Source organism: Lithobates pipiens, unplaced genomic scaffold, assembly GCF_037356315.1.
Source record: "Lithobates pipiens isolate NorthernLeopardFrog02 unplaced genomic scaffold, aLitPip1_a1.2 Scaffold_19, whole genome shotgun sequence".
NCBI classification, from domain to species: domain Eukaryota; kingdom Metazoa; phylum Chordata; class Amphibia; order Anura; family Ranidae; genus Lithobates; species Lithobates pipiens.
In genome coordinates, this window is record NW_027507764.1 from 41197026 (window position 1) to 41215431 (window position 18406).

Here is an 18406-nt window from a genome sequence, read left to right on the forward strand (position 1 = left end):
TGCGGAATGATCTTTGCGATCTGTAAATGTTACAAGTAGCATCATATCGTATCCCATAAGGTAACATTGTTTCATAGTCCCATAAGAACATTACAAAGGATCAGCAGCGATGTAACCAGAGTCCCAGCATGTCACTCTACAGACCGGCGTGTGTGTTTATCCGTATGTGGCCCCTCCTTCACTTTACATAGAGTGAGAACCTGTGTGAGAGTCGCCTGGGTCAAGGGAACAGCTCCAAGTGACTGTAACGCTGCCAAAAAACAAGAGCCCCGGCTTGTTCACTTAAAACTTAAAAGGTGCTCGGAGATTTATAGGACCACCCGAGCCCCGGGAGGGAACCCCACTAACCCCACTTCAAGCACTGCGCCCTTCGAAAACTTAGTGACGATGAGAGCTGCGATCTTCATTCTCCTGCAAGTAAGTGCGTGCTGAATGTTTGCAAATATTTCCAGATGTTGGAATGACATGAAGTGGCGTTACGGGATCGCTTTTCATTGCTGTCAGTCCAGGAGTCCCACGTAGGAATCCCCTAGAGGAGGGAGAGACAACGTATTACATTTTTACCTTGTACCCAATAAAGGTGTCAGGACAATCACAACAAATTCAAAAACACATTTTACTCTTGTATTTTTTTTTTTTGATGCTTACATTAAACTTATTTCCATAGAATGTAAAAAACATATTTTATTTTTTGTTTAAGTTATTTCGTTTATTATTGTTTATTATTATCATTATTATTATTATTATTATTATTATTATTATTATTAATAATATTATTATACATGATTTATGTTTGGGTTATTTGGTTTATTATTGCTTTTTTTTTAATTGTTTTTTGTGGGATTTTTTTCCTTTATTTTTTAATTTGTCCATCAAAAAAAAGGAAACAACACATGATTACTTTACAAAGGTCCAAAATTGTCCAAACATAATAAGCATTCAGTTTGCACATTGTTTATTATTATTAATATATAGGATTTATATAGCGCCAACAGATTGTGCATTGTTTAAGTTATTTTTTTATAGTATAAAATCTGTACAATCAGAATATGATGAGTACCGGATTGGAGAATCTTTACAAAGTTACATTAAACTCATGATTTATCTTGTAGAATCGTAACTTGACGTCAGAGACAGACCGTGTTCTCTGCCTTTTATTTTCCTTGTTAGTGCTCTTGTCTTAGGATAAATCTATATTTATCTCCGGCGTATTTACTTTGGGTACGGTCAGTTTTCTGGTTACATCTTGATCCATCTATTGGCCACAATCCTCTTTCATCTCTGCAGTCGTCAGTGCGGCTCGCTGATTTGATGATGGCCGATGTTGTGTGTTTGAAATCTATTTGCTGTTTTTTTTTAACGTTTTTTTGGATATGAGGTTGTGAGAGAACAGAGCTATGTATTGATAAATCTATCTATATATCTATATGTCATTGTTATTAATTATTATTATATAGCACCAACAGTTTGTGCAATCTAAAGGGGAGGGCCAAGTCATACAAAAAATAATAACTGTGCAGATCAGCTATCTATCTATCTCTATCTCTCTATCTCTATCTATCTATCTATCTATCTATCTATCTATCTATCTATCTATCTATCTATCTATCTATCATCTCACTTTTGAATTTCTTTCTTTCTTTCTTTTTTTTCTTTCTTTCTTTCTTTCTTTCTTTCTTTCTTTCTTTCTTTCTTTCTTTCTTTCTTTCTTTCCTCAATTTGAAATCTATTTCTCTATCAATCCTATATATTAAGGTGCAGTCTATCTATCTATCTATCTATCTATCTATCTATCTATCTATCTATCTATCTATCTATCTATCTATCTATCTATCTATCTCGCTTTGGAATTTCTTTCTTTTTCTTTCTTTCTTTTCTTTCTTTCTCTATTTCTTTCTTTCTTTCTTTCTTTCTTTCTTTCTTTCTTCAATTTGAAATCTATGTATCTATCAATCCTATATATTAGGGTGCAATCTATCTATCTATCTATCTATCTATCTATCTATCTATCTATCTATCTATCTATCTATCTATCTATCTCGCTTTGGAATTTATTTCTTTTGCTTTCTTTCTTTCTCTTTCATCAATTTGAAATCTATCTATCTATCTATCTATCTATCTATCTATCTATCTATCTATCTATCTATCTATCTATCTATCTATCTCGCTTTGGAATTTATTTCTTTTTCTTTCTTTCTTTTTCTTTCTTTCTTTTCTTTCTTTCTCTATTTCTTTCTTTCTTTCTTTCTTCAATTTGAAATTTACGTATCTCTATATCCCTCTATCTCTCTATCTATCTATCTATCTCGCTTTGGAATTTCTTTCTTTCTTTCTTTCTTTCTTTCTTTCTTTCTTTCTCTTTCATCAATTTGAAATCTATCTATCTATCTATCTATCTATCTATCTATCTATCTATCTATCTATCTATCTCGCTTTGGAATTTATTTCTTTTTCTTTCTTTCTTTCTTTCTTTCTTTCTTTCTTTCTTTCTTTCTTTCCTCAATTTGAAATCTATTTCTCTATCAATCCTATATATTAAGGTGCAGTCTATCTATCTATCTATCTATCTATCTATCTATCTATCTATCTATCTATCTATCTATCTCGCTTTGGAATTTCTTTCTTTTTCTTTCTTTCTTTTCTTTCTTTCTCTATTTCTTTCTTTCTTTCTTTCTTTCTTTCTTTCTTTCTTTCTTTCTTTCTTCAATTTGAAATCTATGTATCTATCAATCCTATATATTAGGGTGCAATCTATCTATCTATCTATCTATCTATCTATCTATCTATCTATCTATCTATCTATCTATCTATCTATCTCGCTTTGGAATTTATTTCTTTTGCTTTCTTTCTTTCTCTTTCATCAATTTGAAATCTATCTATCTATCTATCTATCTATCTATCTATCTATCTATCTATCTCGCTTTGGAATTTATTTCTTTTTCTTTCTTTCTTTTTCTTTCTTTCTTTTCTTTCTTTCTCTATTTCTTTCTTTCAATTTGAAATCTATCTATCTATCTATCTATCTATCTATCTCTATATCTCTCTATCTCTCTATCTATCTATCTATCTCGCTTTGGAATTTCTTTCTTTCTTTCTTTCTTTCTTTCTTTCTTTCTTTCTTTCTTTCTTTCTTTCTTTCTTTCTTTCTCTTTCATCAATTTGAAATCTATCTATCTATCTATCTATCTATCTATCTATCTCGCTTTGGAATTTATTTCTTTTTCTTTCTTTCTTTCTTTCTTTCTTTCTTTCTTTCTTTCTTTCTTTCGAAATCTATGTATATATCAATCCTATATATTAGGGTGCAATCTATCTATCTATCTCTCTATCTCTCTATCTCTCTATCTATCTATCTATCTATCTATCTATCTATCTATCTATCTATCTATCTATCTATCTATCTCGCTTTGGAATTTATTTATTTAGCTTTCTTCCTTTCTTTCTTTCTTTCTTTCTTTCTTTCTTTCTCTTTCATCAATCTATCTATCTATCTATCTATCTATCTATCTATCTATCTATCTATCTATCTATCTATCTATCTCGCTTTGGAATTTCTTTCTTTCTTTCTTTCTTTCTTTCTTTCTCTTTCATCAATTTGAAATCTATCTATCTATCTATCTATCTATCTATCTATCTATCTATCTATCTATCTATCTATCTATCTATCTATCTATTTCCGCCATGTATTGATATAATCAATTAAACTGTATCCTACTGCTTCCCAACTATCTATAGTTACTTGACATGGGATTTCCTAAGGCTGGATTCACACCTATGCAGTTTTAGCGCTTTTTGCATTTTGCAGATTTGCGCCACAATCCATTTACCATGGTTTCCTATGGAATACGTTCTGTAGTGCAAATCTGCAAAATGCAAAAAGCACTGAAAATGCATAGGTGTGAATCAGGCTTAACAATCCCCTAGTCATTTCATGTCTGTCTTCTAATATATATATATATATATATATATATATATATATATATATATATATATACCTGCTGCATGACAGCTCTATTGCCCCATCCAGAGTTCATATCAACTTTGTAAGGTCTAAAATCTGATGTGAGATTTTGTACCTTTCTGTACTTATGCATTGGGAGATTGACAAGCAGAGTCTCAGTCTTCAGACGTTTTTTTGTTTGCTGTAATGATTTGTCCAAAATGTATGTTTTCTGTATGTCGCTTTGTCTTGTGGTATGGAATATTATGGCTCTAGATGAGTAAAATGCCCGGTGTGGGATAAAAGTCTATGGTCCATGCACTGTATATTCAATTACCTTTACATTTGTCCGCAGCCTGTTGAAGCCATAACTAAAACATAAGTGAATTGTACAAAATGACTCAAGCGCTGCTATGTGTGTTAATAAAAATGTGTTTAAAACACCCAGAGCAACTGTACCATTTACAAAGTGATCTTGCACTACTACAAAAGGTTGTAAGAGATTATAAATAATGGTGTGCTTATTCCAAAACTACTGTGACAATTTATTATTTATAAAAATGCAACATAAAAAACAATCGCACGTAACAAACCAACCATGATGTGAGGTTTATTGATATACATAAAATAAAATGAAATGGAATATAAAGGTCCCATATGTAAATAGTCCTAGTATAGACTTAAAAATCCATAAAGTGCTTCTTCACATTAAATCCTCCCTTGAAGAAGTCACGTGATCTGTGACGCAACATGTTCGGGGGAATCGGTGACGTCACTTCTGGTGTTATTGTTGCCCCGTATTAGAGGTGAGGAGGAGAGCCCCTTTATGCACTCTATGGATTTATGGACCATCAAGTTAGTTGTGTTTCATTTACGGTATATATGAATTGATGAACTTTACTATGCATGGATCGAAATAGCAATTTACATTTCTACAATCAATTTTGTATCTGTTTTGTAGCCCTGAAGAAGGGAGAGATTTTGTAGCTCCTGTTACGTGTTGGTTGTTTTATGTTTTCTTGCTTTGAACTTATACCAATATTAAAAGATTTTGGACTTTATGTTCTTTAATCTGGCTCCTTTTTAGAATTTTTTTATATTTTCCATACAGCACTGCGTCACTTTAACTGACAATTGCGCGGCCGTGCGACGCTGTACTCAAATGAAAATGGTGTCGTTTTTTTCCCACAAATAGAGCTTACTTTTGGTGGTATTTGATAACCTCTGCGATTTTTATTTTTTGCGCTGTAAACAAAAAAGACCAACAATTTTGGAAAAAAAATATTTTTTTACTTTCTGCTATTATACATATGCAATAAAAAAATGTAAAATCAAATTTCTTCATAAATTTAGGTCAATATGTATTCTGCTACATATTTTTGGTAAAAAAATCCCAATAAGCGTATATTGCTTGGTTTGCGCAAAAGTTATAGCGTCTAAAAATGATGGGATATTTTTATTCATTTTTATTTAATGTTTTAATTTTTTTTTACTAGTAATGGTGGAGATCAGTGACATAGTAGGACTGCGACATGGTGGCATCAGGGGCAATCAAAGGGTTAACTATGTGCCTAGCCAGTGTTTTTCTAAACTGTTGGATGTGCTTTTACTAGCAGAATCCATGGATCCTAGTCCTTGCTTTGCAGGAACACAGGATCTATAATGCAAACAAAAAAAATCAGTGCTACTACCCACAGTATTTCAGAAAAGTAAGTACACCCCTCACATTTTTGTAAATATTTTATTCTATCTTTTCATGTGACAACATTGAAGAAATGACACTTGTCTACAATGTAAAGTAGTGAGTGTACAGCTTGTATAACAGTGTAAATTTGCTGCCCCCTCAAAATAACTCAACACACAGCCATTAATATCTAAACCGCTGGCAACAAAAGTGAGTACACCCCTAAGTGAAAATGTCCATATTGGCCCCAAAGTGTAAATATTTTGTGTGGCTCCCATTATTTTTCAGCACTGCCTTAACCCTGTTGGGCATGGAGTTCACCAGAGCTTCACAGGTTACCACTGGAGTCCTCTTCCCCTCCTCCATGATGACATCACAGAGCTGGTGGATGTTAGAAACCTTGCACTCCTCCAACTTCCATTTGAGGATGCCTCACAGATGCCCAATAGGGTTTAGGTCTGGAGACATGCTTGGCCAGTCCACCACCTTTACCCTCAGCTTCTTTAGCAAGGCAGTGGTTGTCTTGGGGGTCTGTTTGGGGTCGTTATGTTGGAATACTGCCCTGAGGCCCAGTTTCCAAAGGGAGGGGATCATGCTCTGCTTCAGTATGTCACAATACATGTTGGCATTCATGGTTCCCTCAATGAACTGTAGCTCCCCAGTGCCGGCAGAACTCATGCAGCCCCAGACCATGACACTCCCACCACCATGCTTGACTATAGACAAGACACACTTGTCTTTGTACTCCTCACCTGGTTGCCGCCACACACACTTCACACCATCTGAACCAAATACATTTATCTTGGTCTCATCAGACCACAGGACATGGTTCCAGTAATCCATGTCCTTAATCTGCTTGTCTTCAGCAAACTGTTTGTGGGCTTTCTTGTGCTTCATCTTTAGAAGAGCCTTCCTTCTGGGATGACAGCCATGCAGACCAATTTGATGCAGTGTGCGGCGTATGGTCTGAGCACTGACAGGCTGACCCCCCCACCCCTACAACCTCTGCAGCAATGCTGGCAGCACTTATACGTCTATTTCCCAAAGACAACCTCTGGATATGACACTGAGCATGTGCACTCAGCTTCTTTGGTCGACCATGGCGAGGCCTGTTCTGAGTGGAACCTGTCCTGTTAAACCGCTGTATGGTCTTGGCCACCGTGCTGCAGCTCAGTTTCAGGGTCTTTGCAATCTTCTTATAGCCTAGGCCATTTTTATGTAGAGAAAAAAAAAAATTTCAGATCCATTTCAGAAATTGTGACAGTTTAAATCTGAAATCAAATTGAAAAAGAGGCGAAAGATTGGTTCCAATAATTTGCCACATATTTGCTCAATGGATACTTTGCCATTGTTCAGGGTAAATGTAAACCTCCATTTATCATTTGTAGGTGTAGCATTCAAGTGATCAATAATTTTCCAATTGCTGCCTGTGGATTTTTTACTAGTAAATATTTAGCAATGGCAACATAAGTGTAAAAAATGTAGAGCTACAGTGTCTTGAAAAAGTATTCATACCCCTTGAAATTTTCCACATTTTGCCATGTTACAACCAAAAATGTAAATGTATTTTATTGGGATTTCATGTGATCGACCAACACAAAGTGGCACATAATTGTGAAGTGGAAGGAAAATGATAAATGGTTTTCCAAACTTTTTACAAATAAATATGTGAAAAGTGTGGGGGGGGGGGTACATTTGTATGGCGCCCACCGGAGTCAATACTTTGTAGAACTGCCTTTCACTGCAATTACAGCTGCAAGTCTTTTTGGGGATGTCTCTACCAGCTTTGCACATCTAGAGAGGGACATTTTTGCCCATTCTTCTTTGCGAAATATCTCAAGCTCTGTCAGATTGGATGGAGAGCGTCTGTGAACAGCAATTCTCAAGTCTTGCCACAGATTCTCAATTGGATTTAGGTCTGGACTGTGACTGGGCCATTCTAACACATAAATATGCTTTGATGTAAACCATTCTATTGTAGCTCTGGCTGTATGTTTGGGGTCGTTGTCCTGCTGGAAGGTGAACCTCCGCCCCAGTCTCAAGTCTTTTGCAGACTCTAATGCCGCGCACACACAATCAGACTATCCGCCCGTGTGTGGGCTCCGGCGGACTTTTTGTTCCCAAAAGTCCGGCGGACTTAGAAAGAAGTTTTGACTCAAAATTGTCCGCCGGATCCGCCCGTCTGTGCGCTAGTCCGCCGGACTTTTAAAATGAATGGACTTGCCCACACACAGAGAAAAGTCCGTTCATTTTGAACGTGGCTCCAGGTAGACGGGACTAGCGAAGGAGGTCAATGTAGCTGCCTTCATCGGCGAGATTGACACCTCGCTGGCCCCGTCACCTGGTATGGACTTAAAGGGGAAGCCCTACGCCGAAAAAACAGCCGGTCAGGAAAAGGGGTGGGGACAAGCAAGCGCCCCCCCCATCCTGAGCCGTACCATGCCGCATGCTCTCAACATGGGGGGGTGCTTTGTGGAAGGGGGGCCCTCCGCTATCTTCTGCTAGCTCTTTTACTAGCGGAGGAGCCCGGCTTTCGTCGCCGCCGTCCGGGGGTCTTCTTCCGACTTCGGGGGTCTTGTCCCCCTCTTCGGTTCTTCTTGTCCCGAAGTGGGAAGAAGAGGCCGCGGCAACAGAACACCGGGCAACCGCTAGTAAAAGAGCTATAAGAAGATAGCGGTGGCCTGGCAAGAAGACCTGAAGAGGGGGACAAGACCCCCGAAGAGGGGGACAAGACCCCCAAAGTGCAAAGAAGACCCCCGGACAGCAGCGGCGATGAAGAAGAAAGTCCAGCGAGAAGACCCCCCAAGATGGAAGATCACCGGAGCTGTGCAATAAATTATTTTAAAAACATGTGTTGTGTTTTGTTCTTTACACTTTTTTTTCACCAGGTAAAAGGGTAGGTGTACATGGTACCCCAATACTCATTCACATAGGGATGGGGGCAGGTATCTGGGGGCCCCCGTATTAAAGCGGGCTCCCGGATTCCGATAAGCCCCTCACCTGCAGACCCCAACAACCAACGGCTAGGGTTGTCGGGAAGAGGCCCTTGTCCTAATCAACATGGAGACAAGGTGCTTTGGGGTGGGGGTGGGGGGGCCGCAGGGAGCCACCCCCTTTGCTGACCGGCCGGGCTGCGTGCTCAGATAAGGGTCTGATATGGATGTCCATACCAGGTGACGGGGCCATCGAGGTGTCAATCTCGCCCATGGAGGTGGCGACAGTGACCTCCTTTGCTAGTCCCGTCCACCTGGAGCCGCTTTCAAAATGAATGGACTTTTCTCCATGTGTGGGTATGTCCATTCATTTCAAAAGTCCTGTTGTATGTGGGCAGGTGCGCTCGTTCGGAAAGTCCGGTGGACCTCCGCTGCAAAGCCCGGCGGTTTGTCCGCCGCACTAAGTCCGCTAGATAGTCCAATCGTGTGTATGCGGCATAACAGGTTTTCTTCTAAGATTGTCCTGTATTTGGCTCCATTCAACTCTGACCAGCTTCCCTGTCCCTGCTGAGGAAAAGCATCCCCACAACAAGATGCTGCCACCACCATGTTTCACAGTGAGGATGGTGTGTTCAGGGTGATGTGCAGTGTTAGTTTTCCGTCACACATAGAGTTTTACTTTTAGGCTAAAAAGTTAAATTTTGGTCTCATCAGACCAGAGCACCTTCTTCCATGTTTGCTGTGTCCTCCACATGGCTTCTCACAAACTGCAAATGTCTTTCTTCTTGCCACTCTTCCATAAAGTCCAGATTTGTGGACAGGGCCGTCTTTAAGGCAGGGCAAAAGGAGCAGCTGCCTTGGGCCCTGTCATTGTTGTGGGGCCCAAAACAGCTACCTCATACTTGCCAACTATCCAGGTTTAAATTCCCTTGAAGTTTTATTCCTGTGCTGTGTCCTAATATCTGTGTGAAGTGCTGGTACTAATGCTGCCCAGCTCTGCCCTATTGTTGTGTGCAAGTGACTCACCTGCATACCCTGTGTTTACATATAAATAACCGGCATTCATTTGTAAATAGCGGCGACAATACTAAGTAAATAGCTGTGGCTGGCGCAATTGATATATAAATAAAGGGGGCATTCCTATGTATATCATGCTCCCCTGCTGTGAGGAGGTAATGTGCTGTAACCTCTAGCAACTAATCAGTGGGCTGTAACGTGTGCTGTAACCTCTAGCAACTAGTCAGTAAGCAGTAATTTATTGTATGTTTCAGAGTAGGTGGAGAGGAAAATTGCATGGGGGGGGGGGGCACAAGAAAAATTTTGCCCAGGGCCCAATCTATATTAAAGACGGCCCTGTTTGTGGAGTGCAAGACTAATAGTTGTCCTGTGGACAGATTCTCCCACCTGAGCTGTGGATCTCTGCAGCTCCTCCAGAGTTACCATGGGCCTCTTGTCTGCTTCTCTGATGAATGCTCTCCTTGCCCGGCCGGTCAGTTTAGGTGGATGGCCATGTCTTGGTAGGTTTGCATTTGTGCCATACTCTTTCCATTTTCGGGAGATGATGGATTGAGCAGAGCTCCGTGAGATGTTCAAAGCTTGGGATATTATTTCATAACCTAACCCTGCTTTATACTTCTCCACAACTTTATCCCTGACCTGTCTGGTGTGTTCCTTGGTCTTCATGATTCTGTTTGTTTACTAAGGTTCTCCAACAAACCTCTGAGGGCTTCACAGAACACCTGTATTTATACTGAGATTAAATTACACGAAGGTGGACTCTATTTACTAATTAGGTGACTTCTGAAGGTAATTGGTTTCACTAGATTTTAGTTAGGGGTATCGGAGTAAAGGGGAGCTGAATACAAATGCCCCCCCACACTTTTCACATATTTATTTGTAAAAATAAATTGATAACCATTTATCATTTTCCTTCCACTTCACAATTATGTGCCACTTTGTGTTGGTCTATCACATAAAATCCCAATAAAATACATTTACATTTTTGGTTGGAACATGACAAAATGTGGAAAATTTAAAGGGGTATGAATACTTTTTCAAGGCTCTGTATATTTAAATGAATTCTGCCTTTTATACAACAATCTCATTTCAGGTGTAACAAACTGAAAGGGGGGTGCTTGCATTGCGTAATCTATTATATATTTATATTCATTACTATTTCTACTGCAAGAAAAAAGTAAAGGTCATTTTTTTGTTTTTTACCAAGAAAACAATAAATGTTGGATATGAATAGTGCAGACTTCGCACGCGCATGTGGCAAGCTCCTAGCTGAACAAGTTTAAGAGCTGAATAACAGGAGAGATCAGATTACACAGATTAAATAAGAACTGCAGTCTGCTCACATAATTTGTAATAAAAATGTTTTGCCATTCTGAAGCTTCCCTCCAACCACTTTGCATATTATTTTATATATACTCACAGTACTTACTTGTCAAATATTCTGCAGAAATCTCCCTCCGCTGAGTCTGGTTGCAGCCATTTTAACCGTGGGCAGCTGAAGCTGCTTCCTGTTCACTTCCTGGATTTACACAGACACACAGAGGCATGCCCCCAGCTCTGCAGCTCTGATTGGCCTTCTTGTGACTCATCCCACCTCCCTTCCTGGCAAACTCTCAGAAGAGTGAGAGAGAGAGAGAGCTGTGCATGATGTCATCAGTCTAGGCTAATGACCAGACAAGAAACGGAAAGTGGGCTGTAGAAGGTATTTACTGGTAGAAAAAAAAATGTTTTACTATCCAAAGTTAAAACAACAACAAGGACAGAAGATTTAACCACTTGAGATCCGCGCTATAGCCAAATGACGGCTACAGCGCGGATTGCCTTTTCCAGGACGACGTCAATAGACGTAGTCCCGTGTACGAGCGGCCGGCGCGCTCTGTGATCGGCGAGTCCATGAGACTCGCCTGATCACCGATCCGTGCAAGGGGTCGATCCCGACCCCTTATCACGTGATCAGCTGACAGCTGATCATGTGATATAACGGAGCCGGTAATCGGCTATTATTCCTCCTCGCGCTGACAGCGCGAGGAAAAAAAAAAAGCCGATCGCCGGCGGCCGTGATCGGGACATCAGTGCCGATCACGGCCAGCCCTGCCAATGCCTACCTGCCCCCTACCAATGCCCACCTGCCCCCTGCAGTGCCACATGTACTAAAAGTAAGTGCCCCCCGTCAGTGCCACCCAGCAGTGCCCACAGTGCCACCCAGCAGTGTCACCCACAGTGCCACCCAGAAGTGCCCACAATCTGCCTCAAAGGTGCTGCACCCCAGTGCCACATATCCGTGCCTATCAGTGTCATCTACCAGTGCCCAGCAGTGCCGCCCATCAGCGCCCAGCAGTGCCACCTATCAGAGCCACCTATCAGTGCCCATCTTTGCCCATCGGTGCCGCCTTATCTGTGCCCATCGGTGCCGCCTTATCTGTGCCTATTAGTGCCGCCTTAACTATGCCTATCAGTGCCCACCAGTGCAGCCCATCAGTGCCCACCAATGCAGCCCATCAGTGCCCACCAATGCAGCCTATCAGTGCCCACCAGTGCAGCCTATCAGTGCCCACCAATGCAGCCTATCAGTGCCCACCAGTGCAGCCTATCAGTGCCGCCTAATCAGCGCACTTCAATGAAGGAGAAAAATGACCCGTTTGCAAAATTTTATAACAAACTGTTAAAACATGATTTTTTTTTTTGCATTTTTTTTTGTTTGTTTAGCAAAAAATAAAAGTCCGAGCTGTAATTAAATACCACCAAAAGAAAGCTCTATTTGTGGGAAAAAAATGATAAAAATTTCATTTGGGTACAGTGTTGTATGCCCGCGCAATTGTCATTCAAAGTGCATCAGCGCTGAAAGCTAAAAATTGGTCTGGGACTGAGGGGGGTTTAAGTGCCCAGTAAGCAAGTGGTTAATAGATGGAAAGATGAAAAAATTACCGAAGGTTCCGCTTTAACCACTTACCGACCAGCGCACACCGATGTACGTCCTATTTTTGAAGAGGGATATCCTCCTTAACGGCAGCAGCTGCTGCCACAACCGAGATATCCATCTCTTCAGGCGGCAGTCGGCTGTACGATAACAGTGGTCTCCGCGGCGGATTCACCGCGAGATCACCGCTATCGGCGGCGGGAGAGGTGCCACCCCCCCTCCCGCCGCCCTCCCGCACCTTCCGCCGCTTACCGGAGCCGTCGGTAGCGGCGGAGGCGATCGGGTCCTTTCGCTAGCTGGGTATGGAGACGAGTGAGGCTAAGATGGCCCCCCACTCGTCTCTATACCATAGGAGGGCGGAAGCGACGTCAAAACGTCACTTCCGCCCATACCTCTTAAAGGTATATTTTTTTTTAAATGCCATTTTTTCTTTTTTTTTGTTGCATTTTAGTCAAAATATGAGATGTGAGGACTTTTTGACCCCAGATCTTATATTTAAGAGGACCTGTCATGCTTTTTTCTATTACAAGAGATGTTTACTAGACATGTGCATTCGTTTTCGTCCGAATGCATTTTCGTCCGAATTTCAGCTATTTTCGTTTTCGTTTTGACAAACGATAACGAAAGCACAAAATCCGAAAAACGAAAGATCCGACATAAATAAATGCTTTATTTTCGTTTTCATTGTTACAACAGTTCGATATAGAATAGGAGATTCGACATGACTCTGACAACAATCTGTGTCTATAGAACCTGTGGTCGAATGTGCCTAACCTTACCTCTATTAGTCCAAGATTATATAGAGAAAATATTCGACAGAGAAAAAAGATTTGACAGAGAGAAAAGATTCTGCAAGATACTGTCCTAAAAAGTGTTTGGGGACCCGGGTCCTGCCCCAGGGGACATGTATCAATGCAAAAAAAAGTTTTAAAAACGGCCGTTTTTTCGGGAGCAGTGATTTTAATAATGATTAAAGTGAAACAATAAAAGTGTAATATTCCTTTAAATTTCGTAGGGGGGGGGTTGTCTATAGTATGCCTGTGAAGGGGCGCATGTTTCCCGTGCTTAGAATTGTCCCTGTACAAAGTGTCATTTATGCAGGAAAAAAAGTCCTTTAAAATCACACGCAGCTATAATGAATTGTCGGCTCCGTAATACAGAGAACACTCATTGAAAGTCATTGATAAAAAAATAAATAAATAAATTAAAAAAAAAAAGCGTGGGGGTCCCCCAAATTCAATTACCAGGCCCTTCAAGTCTGGTATGGATATTAAGAGGAACCCTGCCTCAAATTTAAGAAAAAATTTGACGTGGGGTTCCCCCTAAATATCCATAACCAGACCCTTCAGGTCTGGTATGGATATTAAGGGGAACCCCGCGTCAAATTAAAAAAAAAATTGACGTGGGGTTCCCCCTAAAAATCCATACCAGACCCTTTATCCGAGCACGCAACCTGGCAGGCCGCAGGAAAAGAGGGGGGGACGAGAGAGCGGCCCCCCCTCCCTCCTGAACCGTACCAGGCCACATGCCCTCAACATTGGGAGGATGCTTTGGGGGTCTGTGACCCCTCAAAGCACCTTGTCCCCATGTTGATGAAGACAAGGGCCTCATCCCCACAACCCTGGCCGGTGGTTGTGGAGGTCTGCGGGCGGGGGGCTTATCAGAATCTGGAAGCCCCCTTTAACAAGGGGACCCCCAGATCCCGGCCCCCCCCCTGTTTGAAATGGTAAGGGGGTACAAAAGTACCCCTACCATTTCACAAAGAAAGTGTAAAAAATGTTTAAATAAAACAAACACACTTTTGAAAAATTCCTTTATTAAAAATAAAAAAATAAAAAAAAGATTCCAGCGGCGGTAATCCACTCTTGCTATCCAGCGACGGACGGTCATATCTCCAGCGATGTCTAATATCATCCAGCGCAGCGCAGCATCCTTCTTCTGTCTCCGTGTAGGAGACACTACAGACATTCCGGCGGCTGACGTTTGTTATATACGGAGGGCGGGGCCACCCGTCACCTGACCCCGCCCCCCTCTGACGCAAGGGGAAACCCGGGGTTCCCTGTGACGTAGGGGTGACCCGCACCCCTCTGATGTAACACAGGCAGGTTTCCGTTACATCAGAGGGGGGCGGGGTCACCCCTACGTCACGGGGAACCCCGGGTTTCCCCTTGCGTCAGAGGGGGGCGGGGTCAGGTGACGGGTGGCCCCGCCCTCCGTATATAACAAACGTCAGCCGCCGGAATGTCTGTAGTGTCTCCTACACGGAGACAGAAGAAGGATGCTGCGCTGCGCTGGATGATATTAGACATCGCTGGAGAGATGATCGTCCGTCGATGGATAGCAAGAGTGGATTACCGCCGCTGGAATCTTTTTTTTATTTTTTTATTTTTAATAAAGGAATTTTTCAAAAGTGTGTTTGTTTTATTTAAACATTTTTTACACTTTCTTTGTGAAATGGTAGGGGTACTTTTGTACCCCCTTACCATTTCAAACAGGGGGGGGGGCGGGATCTGGGGGTCCCCTTGTTAAAGGGGGCTTCCAGATTCTGATAAGCCCCCCGCCCGCAGACCTCCACAACCACCGGCCAGGGTTGTGGGGATGAGGCCCTTGTCCTCATCAACATGGGGACAAGGTGCTTTGAGGGGTCACAGACCCCCAAAGCATCCTCCCAATGTTGAGGGCATGTGGCCTGGTACGGTTCAGGAGGGAGGGGGGGGCGCTCTCTCGTCCCCCCCTCTTTTCCTGCGGCCTGCCAGGTTGCGTGCTCGGATAAAGGGTCTGGTATGGATTTTTAGGGGGAACCCCACGTCAATTTTTTTTTAAATTTGACGCGGGGTTCCCCTTAATATCCATACCAGACCTGAAGGGTCTGGTTATGGATATTTAGGGGGAACCCCACGTCAAATTTTTTCTTAAATTTGAGGCAGGGTTCCCCTTAATATCCATACCAGACCTGAAGGGCCTGGTAATTGAATTTGGGGGACCCCCACGCTTTTTTTTTTTATTTATTTATTTATTTTTTTATCAATGACTTTCAATGAGTGTTCTCTGTATTACGGGAGCCGACAATTCATTATAGCTGCGAGTGATTTTAAAGGACTTTTTTTCCTGCATAAATGACACTTTGTGCAGGGACAATTCTAAGCACGGGAAACATGCGCCCCTTCACAGGCATACTATAGACAACCCCCCCCCTACGAAATTTAAAGGAATATTACACTTTTATTGTTTCACTTTAATCATTATTAAAATCACTGCTCCCGAAAAAACGGCCGTTTTTAAAACTTTTTTTTGCATTGATACATGTCCCCTGGGGCAGGACCCAGGTCCCCAAACACTTTTTAGGACAGTAACTTGCAAATTAGCCTTTAAAATGAGCACTTTAGATTTTGAACGTTGGAGTCCCATAGACTTTAATAGGGTTCTAAAGTATGCTATATACTAGCTCCGTCGAATCTTCTTTATACATTCGACAGACACCATAAGCCTTCAAAGACAGATTCGACCGTGATTCATGTGGATTTTCGGACGAATGCAATTTTTGAACGAAAAATGAAATAAATAAAAACGAATTTCGGGAGTAACTAAATAAATTAAGTTTTCAGACGAAAACGAAATTCCGAAACGAAATATTTTACTCTGCACATGTCTAATGTTTACATTCCTTCTAATAGGAATAAAAGTGATCCATTTTTTTTTAAAAAAACAGTGTAAAAATAAATAAAATCAATTAAAATAAATAAGAAAAAAAAAAAGGTTTTTAAAAACACCCCGTCATACGTGAGTAGCACCCGCATATGAAAATGGTGGTCAAACCACACATCTGAGGTATCACCGCGATCGGTAGAGCGAGAGCAATAATTCTAGCCCTGGACCTCCTCTGTAACCCAAAAAATGCAACCTGTCGAATTTTTTAAATGTCGCTTATGGAGATTTTTGAGGCTAAAAGTTTGACGCCATTCCACGAGCGGGCACAATTTTGAAGCGTGACATGTTGGGTATCAATTTACTCGGCGTACCATTATCTTTCACAATATAACAAAAAATTGGGCTAATTTTACTGTTGTCTTATTTTTTTTATTCAAAAAAGTGAATTTTTTCCAAAAAAAGTGCGCTTGTAAGACCGCTGCGCAAATACGGTGTGAAAAAAAGTATTTCAATGACCGCCATTTTATTCTCTAGAGTGTTAGAAAAAAAAACAATATAAAATGTTTGGGGGTTCTAAGTAATTTTCTAGCAAAAAAAACGGTTTTAAACATGTAAACACCAAAACTGAAAAAGAGGCCTGGTCCTTAAGTAGTTAATGAATGACTTAGAAAAGGGACACCCCCCCCCCTCCCCCCTCCTAGCAGAGATGGAACCATCTAGCATTAGTAAATAGATAGGAAGATATACACACCTCCCAACCTTTTAAGATGGGAATGAGGGACACTTATTAGCAACAGTATGTAGGCATAGGACACACCCCCCTGCCACGCCCCCCTTAAAGGAAAACCAACAAAAATGATTAGTTAAACCCACAAGGGCTTTTTTTAACCACTTCTATTCTTTTATATTGGCTTTTGAAATTTACAAATGCAGCAATTTAGAATTTGGATGAAAGTTTTAGCGCTGGGAAACACTTTTTAATAGATAAAAAGTGCATTTTATATACAGCTATACAGATCAGACCAAAATGAGGGACAAATGAGGAGTAAAGAGGGACAGAGGGACATTGCTCCAAATCAGGGACAGTTGGGCGGTATGGTTATATTATATTTTCTTGTTTTTGTTTACTTTTTGTTTACATCTCTTCAGTTACTTCCTGGTTTCTGGCCTAGGCCAAAATGATGTCATACATCCCAGGAGTCTGCATGGGAGGAGGGGCTTTCTCAGCTAAGCACACCCTCCTTGCCTGGGCTAAGGGCGGATGGATCTGGGAAATAAATGCTACAGGATTTATCTGCCTTTACTCAAGATGGTCACAGCTAGAAATGCTGGGGGGGGTTGTAGTTTTCAAAGTGATTTCTTAGCAAAATAAAGCATGAAGACATGGCTAGACGGGGGAGTTTGCTTTGAATATTAAAAATGAATTAAATAGCGTTTTCAGTTTGTGGTGCTCAGAAACAGTGTAGTTCCATTTTAATTAGTCAGCTAATGCAGGATGATTACAAAGAGTATGTAGATAGTGGTGGACTTTCTTACTACAAAGACCAGCATGCTTTGCAGATGTGGGACTATGGTTACACCCTCTATGGTTACACCCTCTATTAAAGGAGAAGTACGGGAAAGCTTGTTTGGCTGTACTTCTCCTGTGGATCACAGGGGTGAAGTTCTTTCTGCTCTCCTGTGACCTGTTTTCAGCAGATAGTTAGCTAAAGCCTGCTGACAGCTGATGTCACAGAGCCGGTCCAAGTTAGCGACAATGAATTCGGGATCCGCCCACATGCCTGGACCGGCACCCAGCTCAGCCTCTCAGCGAGCTTGAGCCAGCTGCTCCCGCCCCCTCCAGTGAGCAGGAGGGAGGGGTCAGAGAGCCTGAGACTGATGCCGCGTACACACAACTGGACTTTTTTTCGACGGACTAGGTCCGACTGGAACGAATCCGCTGGACAATTCGTTCGTGTGTGGGCGTTCATCGGACCTTTGCTGTGTAAAAATCAGACTTTAGATTTAAAACATGTTTCAAATCTTTCCGACAGACTCGAGTCCGGTCGAAAAATCAGTTCGTCTGTGTGCTAGTCCGACGGACGAAAACCGACTCTAGGGCAGCTATTGGCTACTGGCTATGAACTGCCTCATTCTAGTCCGGTCGTACACAGGGCCGTCTTTAAGGCAGGACAAAAGGGGCAGCTGCCCTGGGCCCTGTCATTGATGTGGGGCCCAAAGCAGCTGCCTCATACTTGCCAACTATCCCAGTTTAAATTCCCTTGTCC

At 41.6% G+C, this 18406-nt stretch overlaps 1 protein-coding gene across 1 annotated transcript in view; it reads left to right on the forward strand.

The window, feature by feature from the left end:
• The first annotated feature begins 205 nt into the window (after positions 1-205).
• The window catches only part of CRHR2 (corticotropin releasing hormone receptor 2), a 543313-nt gene continuing 525112 nt past the window's right edge, over positions 206-18406 (forward strand). The window contains exon 1 of the mRNA XM_077490673.1: positions 206-417. Within this exon, the coding sequence (XP_077346799.1) occupies positions 388-417 (30 nt within the window). The 5' untranslated portion in view covers positions 206-387. The remainder of the gene's footprint in view (positions 418-18406) is intronic.